This window comes from Macrosteles quadrilineatus, unplaced genomic scaffold, assembly GCF_028750875.1.
Source record: "Macrosteles quadrilineatus isolate MER2022 unplaced genomic scaffold, UCM_ALF_1.0 Scaffold_1__1_contigs__length_201487025, whole genome shotgun sequence".
NCBI lineage: Eukaryota > Metazoa > Arthropoda > Insecta > Hemiptera > Cicadellidae > Macrosteles > Macrosteles quadrilineatus.
The window spans coordinates 105,061,586-105,080,119 of NW_026542594.1; the positions used below are offsets into that span (position 1 = coordinate 105,061,586).

Genomic DNA, 18,534 nt, shown 5'->3' on the forward strand with positions numbered 1-18,534 from the left:
AAGAGAAGCTTACAAAATCAACCTAAACGAAGACCAACTGTGTAAACGACAATTAGCTCGTGTTAGATCACTCCTAGACAGCTTCTGGAAGAGATGGGTGCATGAGTACCTTCCATGCCTTTCAAGACGGTGCAAATGGCACAAGAAATTGGACCCACCAAAGATTGACGATCTTGCAATAATAATTGAGGAAAACTGTCCAAGAAATACTTGGCCCCTTGGCCGAATCTCGGCTGTCTACCCAGGTCATGATGGCCAAGTACGAATAGTAGACATAACAACATCAAAAGGAACTTATCGCCGGCCTCTGACTAAAGTTGCAGTCCTTACCGTTGGAGGGGAAAAGATGTAATATGTTTCATATTGACTCATTGATTTGTGTTCTTTAATATGTTTAATTTATGCCTGCCTTCTTTATTTTAATTGAACTAACACATGTTTTATTATTATTATTACTTTGTAAATAATGTCCAATAAATAAATACACATCTATTTTTGTCAAGTCTAAAAGTCTTGTCTGTCTTTAATATTTTTTACAATATACCTTACCTTATTTATAAGGCCACTCAAACATCAGAAGGTTTTTGGAGCCTCTGCCCCAAATCTTCTCAAGTCCTTTTCCACTTGGTCCTTCCAGCGAAGTCGTGGTCGTCCCAAGGGCCGCTTTCCTCTTGGTAGTTGTTCATTTATCGCTTTAATTGTTGCATTTTGTTCTCTTCTTGCGATATGGCCTGCCCACCTGAGTCTTCTGCTTTTGATTTGGGCTATTATGTCCGGGTCTCTGTGTAGCTCTCGAAGCTCTTTATTAGTGCATGTTCTCCATATTCCATCTTCATTTATGGGACCATATGCGATATATGCACCTTAAAATTTTGTTTTCAAACACCATCAGCTTTTTTTCAGTCTGTTTTGACATTGTCCATACCTCTGACCCATACAATACTACAGGTTGTATGATGGTTTTATAGACCCGTAACTTGGTCTTTCTTGAGAGTAGTTTGCTTTTTAAAAGCCCTTTTAAAGCTCAATAACATCTGTTGGCATTTATTATTCTTGTGTTGATTCAGACATATCGTGCTAATGGACACACATATATATATATATGAATTTGAACGGATGGTGTTTTTGGCCTCTAGGGACCTCAAAACAAAAAATTAAATCGGTCCCGGGTCCAGGTTTTACTATGAGTACTACGGGTAATAGCTTATTCCCTATATGGGAAATTTGTTAAAATGAATAATTAACAACAATTACAGTCACAAATCCAAACCTTTGACTCCTCCTAACATGATTATATGTCAAGAAAGAAAAGTTAAGATAAAGGCTTAACCTATTTTACTACTAAGATAGGTCATAGCCATAATAAAGTAGTTGAAAATTAGGTTAAGAATTTTCAGGAATAAACATGTTTGTAGCAACAGTTTGACAAGATATTGTAACACAACTGGTTACTTTTTTCTAACCAACACAATAACAGGTGTTTAATTTAAAATTTAAAAACATATAAGTGCATTCAGTACAAACAAAGACAGTCGTAGTTGCCAGCTGTTACCATTCAACAGACGACAATGGAAGACTGGAGGTTGGGGTTATGATGAAGTAAAGTCAAAGAGGAAAAACTCAAAACATCAAAATTTAAATAGTCTATAATAATATCAATATCAATTGCAAATGTTCCACGATTTCTATAATAATAATGTTTTGGTTTTAAACTAATTGTTATTACTAAAAGTATTGTAGCAAAAATGTTTATATCTGAACTAAACTGAATACACTGTTATTCCATTTAAAAAGAATTATATTACACAACTCCCATTAACGTAATTGGATTAACCGTGTTGCTGGGACCTTTTCAGGAAATTAAGTGAAATTAAATGCAGAAAAACAATGTTTTAAACTGCAAGTCAATGTTTTTGAAACTGCATGGTATTTTTCTCAGAAGGAAGGGCAGTATGAGTAGTGTTGTCGTAAGTTAAATTAAATATATTTTTAACAAGACAAATACTTTTTCCTACAGTCACCCGACAAAGTTGGCTTCCTTGTACTGTTTATAGTACAGAAAGCTGCTAATTGCTGCATATTTATACTTTGCCGTACGGTTTATACTTTGCCGTACGGTTTATACTTTGCCGCACATCAGGATTCCAACGAAACAACACAAAACAGCGTGGTTCCATTATGCACGTAATCCGTGTATGCTTGGAAATAGGTTGGCAACACTTAAAGATAATTATACTATGAGCAGCTGATTGACTATTATAACTACGATTTAACCTGTCATTTCGTGTTTATCGTTTCGGTATTTCTGAACTTTCTGGACTTTTCTTTTAAACGTTTTTAAAACCTTCCTACGATCTTAATAAACAAGAAAATACCTTTTAAGCATTTTTTAGGCGCGGAAACCACTTCAAATTACAAAAACATACGGAACTATATTCTCAAAACGCGGAGCACATTTCTTGCCGAGGAAAAATAGCGGAGTGATATGGACCGCGGGTACTACGTTCTCTAGGGCACCATTTGTGTTGCCAGCTGAACCTAAAAACGTGTTGCATAGTGTTTGAAAGACTAATTATTTATATGCTTTATAGTGACTGTAGGAAAAATATAATGTGTAACACGAGTGAAAAAGGCCTTTGCTGCACTCGAGATCATTCCACACTCGCCTGCGGCTCGTGCGTAAACATTGCTCTCGTGTGCAGCAAAGTGCCACTTTCACCACTAGTTACACAAATAACTATATTAGGTAGCTTTAACAATAAATTAACATTCAAAATGTTTACCAACAAAAACTAAATAAATAATATTCTAACACCACATGTTGTCAAACACATATGACTAACAACACATCTCCCCTTAAAGATCGAACCTCCGGGTGGGTTTGAATTGTCTTGCTGATCTTCTTAGATTCGCTAAAGGATTTGTCTGCGACGCCATTGGAGGATGATCGAAAGGTGCTGATCTTCTCAGGTGTTCTGAAGGACTGGTCTGCAGTGCTGGTTGAGAGTAATCAGAAGGTAATAGTAGTGCTAAATCTTTGCAGTGATCTTCTGTTCCTTTGCAAACAACCATCTTGTGTTTGAATTATATAAGATCGAGGTGCAGGATGTTTGTTTAATATAGTTCCTTCTTGATTCCTGTCCTTTATATGGACTTGAGCTCCATCAGGTATAGTAGGCAATTCTGTGGCTCTATGTCTTTTGTCAAAATAAATCTTTTGACGATCAATTCTTGCTTCTTCCTTTTCCCTTAACTTTTCAGCGTCTACCAGATAGGGTCTTTGTTGATCAGACATTATTGGAACATAAGTGTGGATCCTTCTCCCGAAAAGTAATTCCGCTGGACTTTTCCCATTTTCTAGAGGGGTTGCTCTTTAACTAATTTAAATCTATAGTCCACAGTCTGCTCTCACTGTCTCAGGTACACCATGACGTGCGAAGATGGACTTTGTATATGTCACAATTAGCGATGGACGGGATTGAATTTTTAGTTCGGGACGGGACGGGATTTTTTCCTGTGAATAAAAAGAAAGTCTTAAGTATTGCAGTTACCAAAAAAGAAAATTAAATTTTACCGTTTGTGGCACTGATCTATAAAAACTAAAAAATGGGTAACAATTTACAGGTACCTATAGAAACTTGTGACTCACGGTCGAAATGACTCGCGGTCACGTTGCTATCGTCAACATGACTCACGGTCACGGGGTGATCGTCGGTATGACTCGCGGTCACGGCATCATCGTCGGTATGACTCACGGTCATGGCGTGATCGTCGGTATGAGTCTGCGATCGTAAATATGACTCACGATCACAGCATTGAATGAATGAATGAATTGAATGAATGAATGAATGAATGAATGAATTATGAATTTATTCCACCACATATATAAAAATTACACAACCAAATGTACAAAAGAAAAAAGGGCTTTATGCAAAACTAAACTAACTAACTATAACTAATTAACTATATACATGTGTAAAAGGTTGTTCCTATCTAATTTACATTGGTTTGACTCCGCGGTCACAGCGCGATCGTCGGTATGACAGCGCGATCGTCAGTATGACTCTGCGGTCACGGGGTGATCGTCGGTATGACTCGCGGTCACGGGGTGATCGTCGGTATGACTCCGCGGTCACGGCGCGATCGTCTGTATGAGTCCGCGATCACGGCGCTATCTTCGGTATGACTCCGCGGTCAAGGCGCGATCGTCGGAATGAGTCCGTGGTCACAGCGTGATCGTCGGTATGACTCTGCGGTCACAGCGTGATCGTCGAAATGACTTCGCTTCCTGCGTTCGCGGAACTATCGTGAACATCTCTCGCGATAGCGGCGTCATCGTCACGTGCAAAGCGGCAAAATCGCCGACGATCGGACCAAATCCCGTCCCGAAAAATTCCCGAATAAAATGTAATCCCGTCCCAAAAATCGGGAATATTTTTTTCCCGAAAATTTTCCGAAATTTCAGGACCCGTCCATCCCTAGTCACAATAGTGCCCATTTTCAAGTCATCTAGTCTAGCAATCTCCATAAACCTGGAATAATAGTCTGAGATTAAGAGTTACCAGTGACCTTTGCACTTCAGATAAGGGGTTGGTATTAACGGCTCTGCTCTCGTAGCGTGATTTTCTGCACATATCTTGAAATTTTTTACCAGTTCTTTGATTTGTTGAGAAAGACGAGGCCACCACACAGTCAATTTTGCAAAAGAACTACATTTGGTTATGCCTTGATGGCCTTCCTGTCCTTTCGTTCCTGGAACAAATTTAAGGGAGAGATTAGCCAGAGGTGATCCAGGCATAAAAAAATTGGATGCTGCATGCAAAAACCACGATATAGCATACTAAAGATCGAAGGATAGTAAAAGATACACAGATACTCTTTTGGTGGTCATACAAACTTGGCACAATGTTTCATTTTATTATTTTGAAAATGTTTAGTGTCCCCCAAAAATGAGGGATTTTGGGCTCAAGTGGAGATTATTCTATATATAAGATATTTTAACCTTTAAACATTACCAATTTAATTTTAAACAGTATGATTTAAATTGGCATTCTGTTAATATTACGTTTGTTTAATCCACCTTTATGACATGGTGTATCTGAATCCGGATCCGAAGATCCGAATCCGAATTTTTTAAGATCCGGATCCGGTACCGACATTTTCTTGGATCTGCCCATCACTAATAGTTATGTCATCTTAATGGCAAAAAACACCTTGAAGCCCTTCAAGTGATTCAGACATTTGACACTGGAATACTTCTGAACCAGTGGAAATCTCAAAAGGAAGTCGTGAGCCTTCCAAAAGGTGTGATGAAAGTAGTAAAATATGAAGCTTCTTCTGTTATGGGTATTTGCCAATAACCCGAGTTAGCATCTAGTTTCGAGAACACCTTAGCACCATCTAATTGTCCCAGAGTGTAGTCTACAGAAGGCACAGGATATAAAGATGCAGTGAAAAAAGAACTGGATGCAATGTTGGATAAAGGTGTTATCGTGAGAGTAGACACTCCGACTGACTGGTGTCCTCCTCTTGTCATTGTCCCTAAAAAGGACAATTCAATAAGACTTAGCGTAGATTTTACTTAGAGAGGTAAGATTGGTTCTATTATGACAACATCTATGCTATAAAGGCCATAAAGGTTAAATTTTGTTTTTAAAAGCCTTATGTGTAACTATTTTATCAACAGATGTAAAGATCAAAATGTTTCAATTTCGTGTTCTTTTCCCGTTGCAAAGCACGGGTACAACAGCTAGTATTAACTAAGCTAAGAGAATGTATTTAAAAGTTATACAAATAGATATCTGTCTGAGAAACTAATACAAACTAAATTGATGCTAAATATAGGCTATTGTTAATTAATCAAATTAGAATGGTTGAAAGGCTTATGTTTCCATGCCGGTAGGTTGCAGTAAGCCTATCATATTGGAGCATTGTAAACTAGGCAGCTGAGCGGAGTAATTTTAATAATGAATGACACAACACAATTTTTGTCCTTGAAAATGGTTGAATAGACTTTAGAGTTAAGGAAGATATCATAATATGCTGAAGTTGCCGTTGTGATTTTATAATACGAAGCATGAAATGTTGGGATGAAATAAAACAACACAATACCATGATTTATTTGTTTGAAATTATTAGAGATTGTTTCTAGGTTTGTTTACTATTCGAATGTTCGAATATACTCATTAAGATCGAGTCGGGCTCAAATACTTAAGTATTCGTTCAACTAATCGAACTTTTGAATATTCGCACACCCCTAGTATCGAGTCGAGTCAAGTAGTTGCGCGTAAAGTAGGCCTAGGCCTAAATAGGTACTTTAAGTATAGCCTACACCAAATTTTCTGAGCTATATGGTTACTAATTATTAGTATTAGGCAGAGTAGTATTCTGCTTCTGCTTTGTATTCCCATCAAACAGATGTTTTGCAGGGCTGACGTTGCCGTTTTTATCATTACATCATTATGGTGAATGTCGGCATGATTATCATAAAATTGCTATAGCTTTTAATTTGTAAACAAAAGTTAATAGTTTGGCTAATTTAAATCATGTTTATGTAAACTAATAAGAAAATGATACTTATACTTTGTTTACGCCACCATCACAGTTGTAAAAGTACAAAAATTATTATTGCCCATCTGGCAACACTTCAATCACACTGAAGTGGAACTGATTCTTTCTGGCTTTCTGCCAAGACTCAATGAGATTGTGTCATTCCGATGCATCGATGTTCCTTGCAGTAACTTATCGGCTTCGAAAACTACACCAATACCGATGAAAGTGAAAAAATACAATGCAATAATAGTTTATTTTTATTTGTTGTTTAATATATTTTAGTAAAAAATATTTTGATGGCAATTTAAACTTTATCTAATACTGTACTTTATAATATCTTCAAGAATCATCTGCCTATGATTTACTAATCACGAGACTCCCTTGTTGACTATCGACTACTGTAACTCGATAGATGACAGATTCATCCAATTCTTTATTTGGTGTCACTTACCGTATCGTTATCGAGAAGTATTGTTGGCTGTTGGAGGAAAGTAGTTAGTCCTCTTGTTAGCTCTGCCGAATGACGATATGGATGGTTGTTTGTTGAACATTTGATTTACTAGTCTATATATTAAGATAAATGGTCGTTTTTTTTTAGGAATGGGGATTAAATAAGACATCAATACAAAAAAAATATCATTTATTAAATACGGGCCGTAGAAAATCTTGAAGTGGCACTTTTTATAACTTATTTTATAACTCGGCTCGAATGTTCTAGTAGTATTTACTCCTCGACTCGAGGTCGAGTATTTGGAAAAAGTCGAGCAATTACTTGAAATTCGAGTACTCGCCCATCCCTAAAAGTGTCACAATTGCTTTATTGCTATGTCACAAACTTAAATACTTAAAGGTTAATAATAGTTATTTGTGCAACTAGTGAGCAATTGCACTTTGCACTCAAGTTGCACATTATATTTTTTCTACAGTTACCATAAAACAAATAAATTGGTAAAGAAACCTAACATATTTTTACACAGAAGTGAACTTTTAATATGACATTTAATGATACAACAGTACGACAGCTGACCAGCTGATTTACAGCCAGTGCTGCCAACGTATTTCGCGCGCATACGACCTTGTCTGCATGTTACGCGCTCACTATTTTGTGCCTTCACGTTGCAAATCTGGAGTGAGACAAAGTAATTAGAGTGAATTGATTGATTGAAGTGATGAGCGAATTGGCCACTTTGCTATCTCAAATCATTGAGAGAACATGCACATTGTTAGGTAACTGTAGGAAAATAAAATTGTCATTATTTTCCATGTAATTCAATTGATATTTCATTGTTTCAGAAAACTCTGGACACGTTGACAAGAGTTCTTGCCCGTCATGTTTACAACCTGGACCTCAATGACTTGCCACTGGATAGACTGAGTGAACAGAAGACCAAGCGGCAGAGACGAAGTGGCTCAGGTCCTCGAGGCTCTGCAGGCCAGCCTCGAGATACAGAGCAACACAAGCACACCACCAACACCGACACTGACACCACCACAGACTCAGGTACAATCTCAAAGTCAACCCTGCATATGCCATCTGTAGAGTGGACTGTAGTTATAGCGGTGGTCACCTTCTATAGGAGTTGAGGTTTGTGTGGTGGACAATGTCTATAAACCGGGTTTTGATACATTTTGACATAAATTACAAATACCTCTGCAGCAGCAAACCTGCAGACTAAGCGAATTTCCATTTGCCTAATTGGATTTACACTAAAATGTCTCCTTTAAAATATCACATTTATTCCTTATTTAAATATAATTAGTTTAACGAGTACTTAGGTTTGCTGCAACAGGGTAAAATTGTTTTTTATGTTAATAGTTTAGTAAGAAATAAATGCATTTTCCAAATTTGATCAAAATATGTTCATAAACAAACTAACATCAGTTTACTTATTCTCCATAAGAATAACATAGGAATTTTAAATTTAAAATTTTTTGAAATTTTATCCGTAACCATTAGGCGCATAATAACGCTTCGATATACTAGAATTTTTTTTTAAGCTCTACAAAATGGTTTGGAAAGAAATTGCTAAATTTTATGTTTTTTGGGTCAAGAATTGGAAAAACCAATCTTTATCCCCCACAAACCCCAGTTCCCATAGTCCGATCATGCTGGTTCGCGAACTCATTCGAATAAATGTAGGTATACACGTTTATACCAAATTTCATCAAAATCAGATCATTTTTGCTTGAGTTATCATGCTAACGGACACACAAACACACACACACACACACACATACGGGGTTTTACCGAATACTCGCAAACACCTAATTGTGGCATCTTTCAAACTGCGGCCAACAGTGGATGAAGGAAGGTGGTAGAAATCGGTATATATCAACAGTGTGTGGACAGGATGCCACTAATGCGTTGTAGCGCTTGAGCGGTGTGTTCGCACCCCCTACTTCTCGCGTGCGCTGTTGCCAGTTCTCCGTTCTAGTTCCTTCATTCCGTTCTGTATTCATGTGGCTATGTCCTAGCCGCTGTAGCTCATTGCGATTGCCCGCGCTCCTCACGTCGTCTTTTATTAGTGTAACAATTTTTTTTTACATGCAGTTTTTTCCAAGCTCCAATAATTTTGACAATTAATGGATTTAACGTCAATGGACCAAATGCTATGTCGTTGATATTTTATCGTCACATTATATGTATGGTTTACGAACTTAGATACTTGGATTAAAGGCCTTAATGTGCTGGGTAAATTATCAGTTTCATGGGAATATACAAGAAATTTACATAAAAATACACAATAAGTATGACTCCTTTTTTTCTGTATGCATATAATTAATTCATGGTAATGTAAAAGTATGTGTAACGAATTTTTCACCACACTATGATGTTTTAGCTGTTTTACATACGTTAATTGGTGGCTGAATGTTATGTTTTGCTGGCCATGCCAGTTGTCATCGTCATATAGGGGCCGAGCAGGCTTTTACATCCCTAGGGCCGCAAAATCACTTGTTCGCTTATTTACTTAAAACATTAATGTATATTAAATGCACAAGCTGTATCCATGGCATTGCAATAGACTTGTTTTTTTGTCACAGCTGTCTAGACAACTATTTATTGTTATTTTTGATTTTGCTGATTCCTCAAAATATTTCACATAAATAAGAGGGACGTTATATTGCAAAACATACTTGGGTGAAAAATAGCGTTCGTACCACGAGCCAAAATGGGTTTGCAGCTCTCGGTCGTTTCACGTTCACAACTTCGTCTCAAACTTAAAACCCGATCTCAAGTCGGCAAAACGTCACTTTTGGCCCTAGGTACGAAATATACTATTTTTTACGGTGGATTTAGAGACCCAAAGATTCTCACCCCGTTGCGAAGCACGGGCAGAAACACTATAGTTAATTATAAGGTTACTGTCTTTACTGTTTTGCCTGTACATTGCGTAGACTCATGAAGTGTTTGGTTATTTCTACGTGTTATATAATAAGAAAGCCGAACCGAGTCTTATGTCAATATCTGTACGTTTGTTTGATTGTTTCTGTCATTGTGTCTGTAACGCCAAAATTCCAATTCACGTGTCCTACCTTTAGAAAACTAGAGTACCGTTGATGATCCAAATAGTTTGCTGACTCGACAACGCTGGAAAAAGACGTGTTTGTAGATGCGTGAAGTCTTAAAAGTTCAAACTGCCATTTATCATTGTTAATTCCAAGGATGAACTGATCCCTTAAGCGTTCATCCAGACCATCACCAAAAGCACAGTGTCCGGCTAGAGACCTTAAGGCTAGTTCAAACTGGTTTACAGATTCACCTTCCTGTCTGAATCTACATGAAAAGATGACTCTTTGTGAAAGAGGAGCGTTTTGTTTGGTGTAGTATTTATTTTTCTAAGATTGCTATGGCCTCATTAAATCCAATATTACTTACTTACAGGTGTAGGATGCACTGAGTCGAATACTATTTTGAAAGGTTGTGGCCTAAGTGTCCTAGTAAAATGTCTCGTTTCTTGTCTTCCTTCTTGATGTTTTTGTTTCTTTATCTGATCTTCAAACATTCAAACCAGTAAATCCAATCTTCGGTCGTCCCGTCAAATGAGCTATACTTAATCAATATTTTTCGACTGCGCCATTGTAGTGTTGTGGTTTATTATATTATAAGAAAAAACTGTTTAGACATATTTTGAGAAATTGATGTGTATTTCATTTGACTAAACAAACAACTGAACTGTAAACATCTCGACAATTGATTAATATTATTAAAACATATGATAATAACACCAGCTAGTACACTACATTCGTCTTCTGGGACCTCTGCAAAATCTAAAATATTTTCCTCAATTACGGAAACATTATGGTCGTCTTTCGCGATCGCAGAAAACTCATGAACATCTCCTGCGACTGTGTAGTCATCATCATCATCAACTCCCGTGGTCACGAAAACATCGTCGTCAAAGTCATGAACTTATCCCTCGGCCGTGAAAACGTCACCATAATCTCCCGCTTCCATGGCAAAATCATTAATCATCTTTGACTCTGGCAGTCCTGAAAACGTCATTGTCGTTGTCCACGATGGGGCAAAATCATGAAAACCAGCCTTGGTCGTGCAGACGTCATTATCATCTCCCACGGTCATGGGAACGTCATCGACATCGTCCGCGATCACAGCAAAATCATGAATGTCACCCGCAGTCGCGGGAACATCATTGTCCCTGATCGTGGCAAAATCATGAACATCTCCCGCGGCTGTGTGGACGTCAGACGTCATCATCGTCTACTGCGGTCAAGGAAACTTAATCGTCATTTTGCGCTATCGCAGAAATAGCGGAATTTTCCGATCGTGCAGTCCTGACCAATCGATTCTTAATACCGATACCAACGGTCAAGTAACGGACAGTGGTATTGAGAATCGACACATTCATAATTATAAGATAACGATTTTTACTTTTATAGCTGATTGTAATGCATGAGGGTTGTGTTGTGTTCAGGGAATGTGTCAGTGACAATGAAGAGCTGTGAGTCTTGGCCTGTGTTGCGGAGGACGTGTAGTGAGTCAACCATCAGCTGGGCTAGGAGACGACGGTCCTGCAGACGACACCATCACCATCACCACTCCTCCAACACCAACACCACTCATATCCCAGGTAACTTAACATTAAATAATCTCTACAAGTGCCTATGTATTGATCAAACTTTACCATTTTGTCTTGTGTTTATCATATTTTTGAGTGTAAATGTTTGTTCAAATTTCTCAGTATTATCATTGGGAGTGGAACAAGAAGTGGCAAGAATCATTGCTGGAGCCAGACCAAGATCAAAGTTAAATGGAAGATCACGTTCCATGGACTCCATCATGCACCTTTCAGGTGAAATTTAGTTTTAGTTACTTGTTGAATTGATATACCTCCGTGGGAGGAAGAATCTTCTAGTTTGACCAATGTACCAAAAGTTGTGTTTCTTAAAATTATTTTTTGTGGTTAATTCTGATTCATTCAAATGAAAGTGAATCAATCAAATCAAAATACTTTATTTCGTAATTTTACATTATACTTTATAAAACAAGTCTTTATAAAACAAAAAATAACTGTAAAAGATATTCTTCTAGAGCAGCAGTTCCTAAATTATTGGTCGCAAACCACTGGTGGGTGGTGGGACAATTTTTTGGTCGGTCACAAGAAGAGATCAAACATTAATAAGGTTTGTTCTTATCCGGACCCGTAATTTTTCACTAAATTACCATGTGGGTATCAAGATGCTGGGTAGTAGGCATACATCAAAATACTTTCAGCATGTTATGTTCACAATTCAACAAACTAGGCTACCTTTAAACTAGGGATGTTAAAATTCCAAATGTTTGGGTAATTGTTATTTTCGATTTTCACATAGGGATTTGAATAATTTTGGGATTACTTTCGGTGTGAATAAATGCTCTAATATTACGACCTCAGGAAATGTCTGCTAAGTTTTTGCAACCAAAAATTCACAATATTGCCACAATCAGCAAATGGCAAATCTAGCCTATTTGTTTGTGGACTAATCTTTTTACGACATGAAAAAACCTATGATGTTACCTCAAATATAGGTGATGATTACGACGTCACCTTGATCATTGGAGATGGTCACGTTAGTGCGCAATTTCAGATTATAGTCGGGTTGGATTTGCGATAAATGTACAATAGGCTATACTAAATTAAATTCTGAATGTATGAAACGTGCTTTTAAACCTCTAGTTTTTTAATCATGAGTGTTTGTATTAAAATGAACAGGTAGACCTTATTATAATGCAAACAACTAACTTCCAGTTAAATATTTATGACAGTGTTTGAATATAAGGAGTTTCTGAAATTAATTACAATGTCAATATTTCTGTCTTTAAGAGTTTCTAAGAAAGTGTTATTTTTATCTATAATGAAAGCTTTTCAACTATAACTATATTTTCCTGAAAGTACAAAAATACGTCAAATAACACTTTGTAATAATATATTTACACTTATACTGTTTACTCACAAGTCGGTAAATACATATAAGATGATAATTAGTGATCGATTTTGATTGGACACTCCAATCAATACAAGTGTTATGACATATTTTTGTACTTTCAGGTAATTTAATAACACCTAAGATTCTGATCAAGAAGTTATTTAACTATATTTTATAAATACTAAATATTGAATACTGTTCATTTTCCAATGTTTCTAATAATCCACTCAAGGTAGGCTATATTTGTTACATCACTTTCCCAAAAAACTTCTGCCGACCCTTCTACTTTGCTTAAACCAAACAAAAATTGAATACATTTAATAAGACATGTCATTTTTCAACTTTTCACTACAAAAGTAAAAAAAAATTATGAAGGATAGCTTTACATAAAAAAGTGTTAACAATGCTCCAGACTATTGGAATTAGTTAGAATTTGAACTATTGTCTTCTGTAAAAGTAATACATTTTCTATGCTTACTCCGTTACTCCAGACAATAAGACCATATAACAGAATGCTTTCAAAAAAGAAAATTTAGCAGTTCTACCAATTAGTCAGGGGTGCCCATCCCCCCCTAGACTCATGACGCACCCCCCCCCCCAATTGAGCAACAGCCCCCCCCCCCACCATAAATGATGTACACAACAAATGAGAAACATTATTCCCCCGCCCAGCACATTTGTAAAACTATAAAAGAAGTTTTATAATTTTTTTTAGATATTTAAAATTCAAACCCAGTTAATCTATATAAATAAAGTTATAGTTTAGTCTGTACACTGCTCAGAATTATACATATTTTGGGTTATTTATGTTCTATACATTGAAGAAGTTGAAACATGTCTTATCTCAATTTATGTCCGTCTGTCACGGCCCAGAAGGCCTTTTATGCAGTCTACTCTAAAGAAAACTAAAGTACCGATTACAATTCTAATGGTTTAATTGAATCCACAGGATTGGCGAGAGAGTCCTTATAGCCATTAAAATATGGCCTCACTATTTTGGAAATAAAATAACGGACGATCAAAAACACAATTTTGTGTGATTTTTCTAGTTTATTTTCTCCATGTTTACTACATACGTCATTAATTAATGAAATACTAATAATCTGTTAAGAGAACACGTCATATATGATATTACGAACAGCCGTTTTGATAAAGATTCCTTTTCCTAGCTGAACTGATATGTTTACATAAATGTTGTTTACGAATACTGTGTAGGCCCTAACCATTTCCGATCACGTTTGTAACCATTTCCGATCACGTTTGTAAGCAAATCCAAAACCAAGTGATATTAATAACCGTGTGGCTTTGGCTTACACAACGGGTTTCATTTATCACGGGTACTAATATGTAACTGTAAATTAAATTAAATAACTAGCCATCATCCAGGTCGGGAACCGGAGATTCTGTGTGTATCAAGTTGTACTTGAATTTTGATTACAGGGAAAAGACCGTGATTTAGTGTTGTACAGGACTGGAAAATTTATCTTTCTATATAAATAAAATTAGAGTTTTATAAGTCACCTCAATTTAAGGAATTCTTTATTGCCAGAATATCCATATAGCGTTCGTAACCTCTGCTTAACGAATTGTCAGCGTCTTTCTCGATATAACGATGCCCTCTCCCTCCCTTTAGAAACATCACAAGCTCCTTTGATGAAAATTAAATGGAAACAACGCTTGCGCCAATAATCGTCTGCTCCGTTTTATGTCTGCTGTGCGCTATGTTACAACAGATTTGAGATACAACAGCTGGGGAATGAATGATGACGATATAATCATAGATAAATCATAATGCTTAGTTAACTGTGATTGAGTGAAATATTAGTAACCATGGTAACTTAAGTAAGGTTGTGATTGGCCGATGAGTAGGCCTAAATATGGCGACTTGTTGAATTTGTGTATGAATTGAAGAGAAACCAATTAAAGAACAGAAGAACAAAGAAAAAGAATTACGAGATTGTTCTCGTTACATTCTTTTAGCGAATTTCCCTATAGGGAAGTAGCTATTACCGTAGGTCTCATGGTAAGACTTAGGCCCGGGACCGATTTACTTTTTCATTTTAATGTCCCCAGAGGCCAAAAACACCATTCATTCAAATTTTTATATATGTATATATATATATATATATATATAGATTTATATATATATATATATATGTGTCCGTGAACACGATAACTTGAGTAATTTTTATCCGATTTTGATGAAATTTGGTTTGAAGGTGTAAGGCGGGATAAACTTGAATGAGTTCGCGATCCAGCATGATCGGACCATGGGAACAGGGTTTTATGGGGGGTTTTATGGGGTAAAAATTGGTTTTTCTCACTTTTTACCCTCAAAACACAAAATTTCCCAATTTTTCTCTAAACCTTCTTAAAGAGCTTAAAAAAACAAACAATTCAGTATATCAAAGTGTTTTTGTACGGTTATTGGTTACGGAGAAAACTAAAAAAATGGTAAATTTAAAATTCCCATGTTATTCTTATGGAGAATATTGTAAAATGTTGTAGTTTGCTTGTTTATGGATATATTTTGATCAAACTTGGCAAATTTATTTATTTTATAGTAAGCTATCAATATTTTACTAAAAACACACTACTTTATTAGTTTCCTTGTAGCAGCAAACCTAGGTACTCGTTAAACCTAATGTTATTTAAATAGATCAATTGAAAATCAATTCGGCCAAATGGAAATTCGCTTAGACGGCAGGTTTGCTGCGGCGGGGGTATTTTAAGAGTGTTTTAATTATCTCTAAATATAATTTTACACTTTTTTTATTACTTATCTGTCAATTCCTATGCTGTGATACAGCACCTATCGGTAGCCTATCTGTCTATCACGAGCAGTACCTTATAACACTTTCTAAAGGTTCCTTTAATATTTACGTTTTTTATAGCAACGCAATGTTTGGCTAGTGATTAGTTGAGTTTGAGTTAGCTAAAATGTTAAACGTTGCCGTTTGTACAACTGAACCAAGATAAATGATTTGAAATTTACAATAATAATGTTATTGCACAATAATAATGATTATGCAATAGGCTATTGAATTTCGTTTATAAAAAAGCAAATCGTGACGTTAATGGCTGTTTGCTGTTTACAGCGTTTTAATGAGTTTGTCATCTGTTTTTATTGGATTAACCGTATTTTTCATTACCCCCCCCCTCTCCCTATTAACTCAGGTAATCGAGTATCTACACAATATTGTTAAGTATTGTAGCCTATGCTACTTGATTGTACGTATTTTAACGAGCTTTATGTCAACAAAGCGTTCTGTACATCCCGTGCGCTCCCTCTAGATCTCACGTCTTGCTAATCTTAAATAATAACTTTCTACACGAATTCTAAACTATCCTAAAATCCTATTTTAACTAATTTAATTCAATAATATAACTATTGTCATTAATTAATCCACTTTCTATCTGGTGACTGTGTAATATATTTTTGATTGTCGTCACGTTGAACACTGTTGCAATTAGCTTTAGCCACCCCCCCCCCATTTGAATTTTTTGAGCCCCCCCCAAGAATTTCAATGACGCAGTCTGCGTCACAGCCCCCCCTTGTGGGCACCCCTGAATTAGTACAGTGATTCCAGAAGTAGTAACATCATCTGTTACTTGTTTCTTTACATTTTATTTAAGGAACTTTAGTGGTCCAAATACAAATGACAAAATACTTAAAAAAATAGAAACATATTAAAATCTGAGTTTGAATGCATGTTTGTTAACTAGCAGGTGACGCAAGTGGCTTCTTTGATGGAGAGTTGAGCAGATCTCCCTCTCCAGCCCCCTCTAGTGGTGTGGAGAGCAACTCTTTCAAGGAATCACCAATGCAGATAGATATGCTGAACTCAGATAGCACTAACATGGGTAAGTCAAATGTTCAACCACTTCTTCAGGTTATTTTATAATGTAAATTTTTTTGAACTTTTTAGCTGACAGGACCCTAGAAAAAATACTAGAATTGCTAAGAAGTCATGTTTTTTATGGATGAAGTGCTTAAGTGTCAAGTTACTGCTTAGTTTTTACGAGAACTCAAGGTCGAGCCGTTTGAAAATGTATCATGGCAAGATTGGTTTTGCTTCTGTTCCATACAGATTTTTTGTCAGGAACATTAAATTCGCCACTGGCCACTGCCTACTACTATAAAACTTATTATAACAGTTTCTTATTATTCTTTGAAGTAATCTGTAGTCATATTTATAACTTGATATGTTTGTCTATTGACTGCTAATCAGTAAAGTTGTTTGCAGGCCTTGTGGATGTGGCTGTGGTGTTGTGGCACCTGGAACTTTAAAAGACATTAACTATAAGAGCTTCGAATCTGCAAGCTCACTAATCAGCTTATCAGTCAAGTTGTTTGCAGACCTGGTGGATGTGGCTGTGGTGTTGTGGCACAGAATGTTGGAACTTTAAAAGACAGCGACGCTACTTTCTCGCACTGGGAAAAATTAAAAGTGCAGTCGCAATCGTTTGCCGGTGATAGCTCAGCCTACTATGGCTGGGTAAAGTTCCAGGGTCTGCAATAAGGTCAGGGAAACCACTAGGCCAATAGCCGGGTCTAACCGGTATAGGACTGGCCCATACACGGGCACTGTGAACAAGTTGATAACAAGTCACCAAAACAGACGTGCAATAATCACCACCAGGCCTACACCGATTCTCCACTCACCTAGGGGGTCGTTGCTGACTACTCAACTCGGGCTTCGTCCTAACTATCCAATAGTTAAGCCCAGATTCCCTAAAACACAGTAAGTTACACGACGACTTGCCAATAAAACCACAACGCGAGTTATCACCAGGTGGGGTCTACTAGGCCACTATAATCCAATACAAAATTCTCATACCAAGCTAAACAAAGCAAAACTAGATGTCAATTGCACTACTATTAAATTATTGAGCTACTTAGTAGCAGATAAATAAATATTAAATACGTTCCAAACACTAGATAAATATATTATCTGATAGCCGGTACTCCGCTACCCAAGCTACCGAGATAACGTGTTGGATTACTAAACAAGCTGTTCAGGTTAAATTAAGATAATCAAATGATTAATCAACAACAACCCTACTACTGCTACTGCCACTGTTACTACCAACTTTACGTTACTTAGCTGGGCTTCTGTTAATGGGCTAATAATATTAGCTACTAGCCTACTGGACACGTGCTTCCAACAACGCACGCTAAATCGTGCAGCCTAGGTTTGTCGGGCCTCAGAGTTATTAGTAATGTAACTAACTCTTGGTACAACGCAAAATAATATCTACTACAGTCAATAAAATATATTATTTGCGCTTTAGCACCTGCCCAGAACCGTCAGGAATATACCTTAATATTATTCCTGACTAATAAATAAATCCTAACTACCGTCAGGCTTTGACCAGCACGGTTACAACTCTAACTCTCGCAATAAAATCAGATATTAATATTATCAAACTAATAATATCAACTCCTTAACCAAAATCAAAAGAACGTCGTCCACTCACCAGTAGTGGGTCTCAACACCCAACTTAACACCGACACTCACTGTCACTCGTATCACTGTACTCCGATGTCACCCA

General features: G+C 36.7%; 1 protein-coding gene across 1 annotated transcript in view; it reads left to right on the plus strand.

Moving 5' to 3' along the window:
- Positions 1-18,534, plus strand: part of LOC129004524 (probable Rho GTPase-activating protein CG5521) — a 247,406-nt gene that overhangs the window by 85,703 nt on the left and 143,169 nt on the right. Inside the window, exons 16-19 of the mRNA XM_054433140.1 lie at positions 7,846-8,053; positions 11,487-11,642; positions 11,754-11,864; positions 16,705-16,842. Coding sequence (XP_054289115.1) covers positions 7,846-8,053; positions 11,487-11,642; positions 11,754-11,864; positions 16,705-16,842 — 613 coding nt within the window. The remainder of the gene's footprint in view (positions 1-7,845; positions 8,054-11,486; positions 11,643-11,753; positions 11,865-16,704; positions 16,843-18,534) is intronic.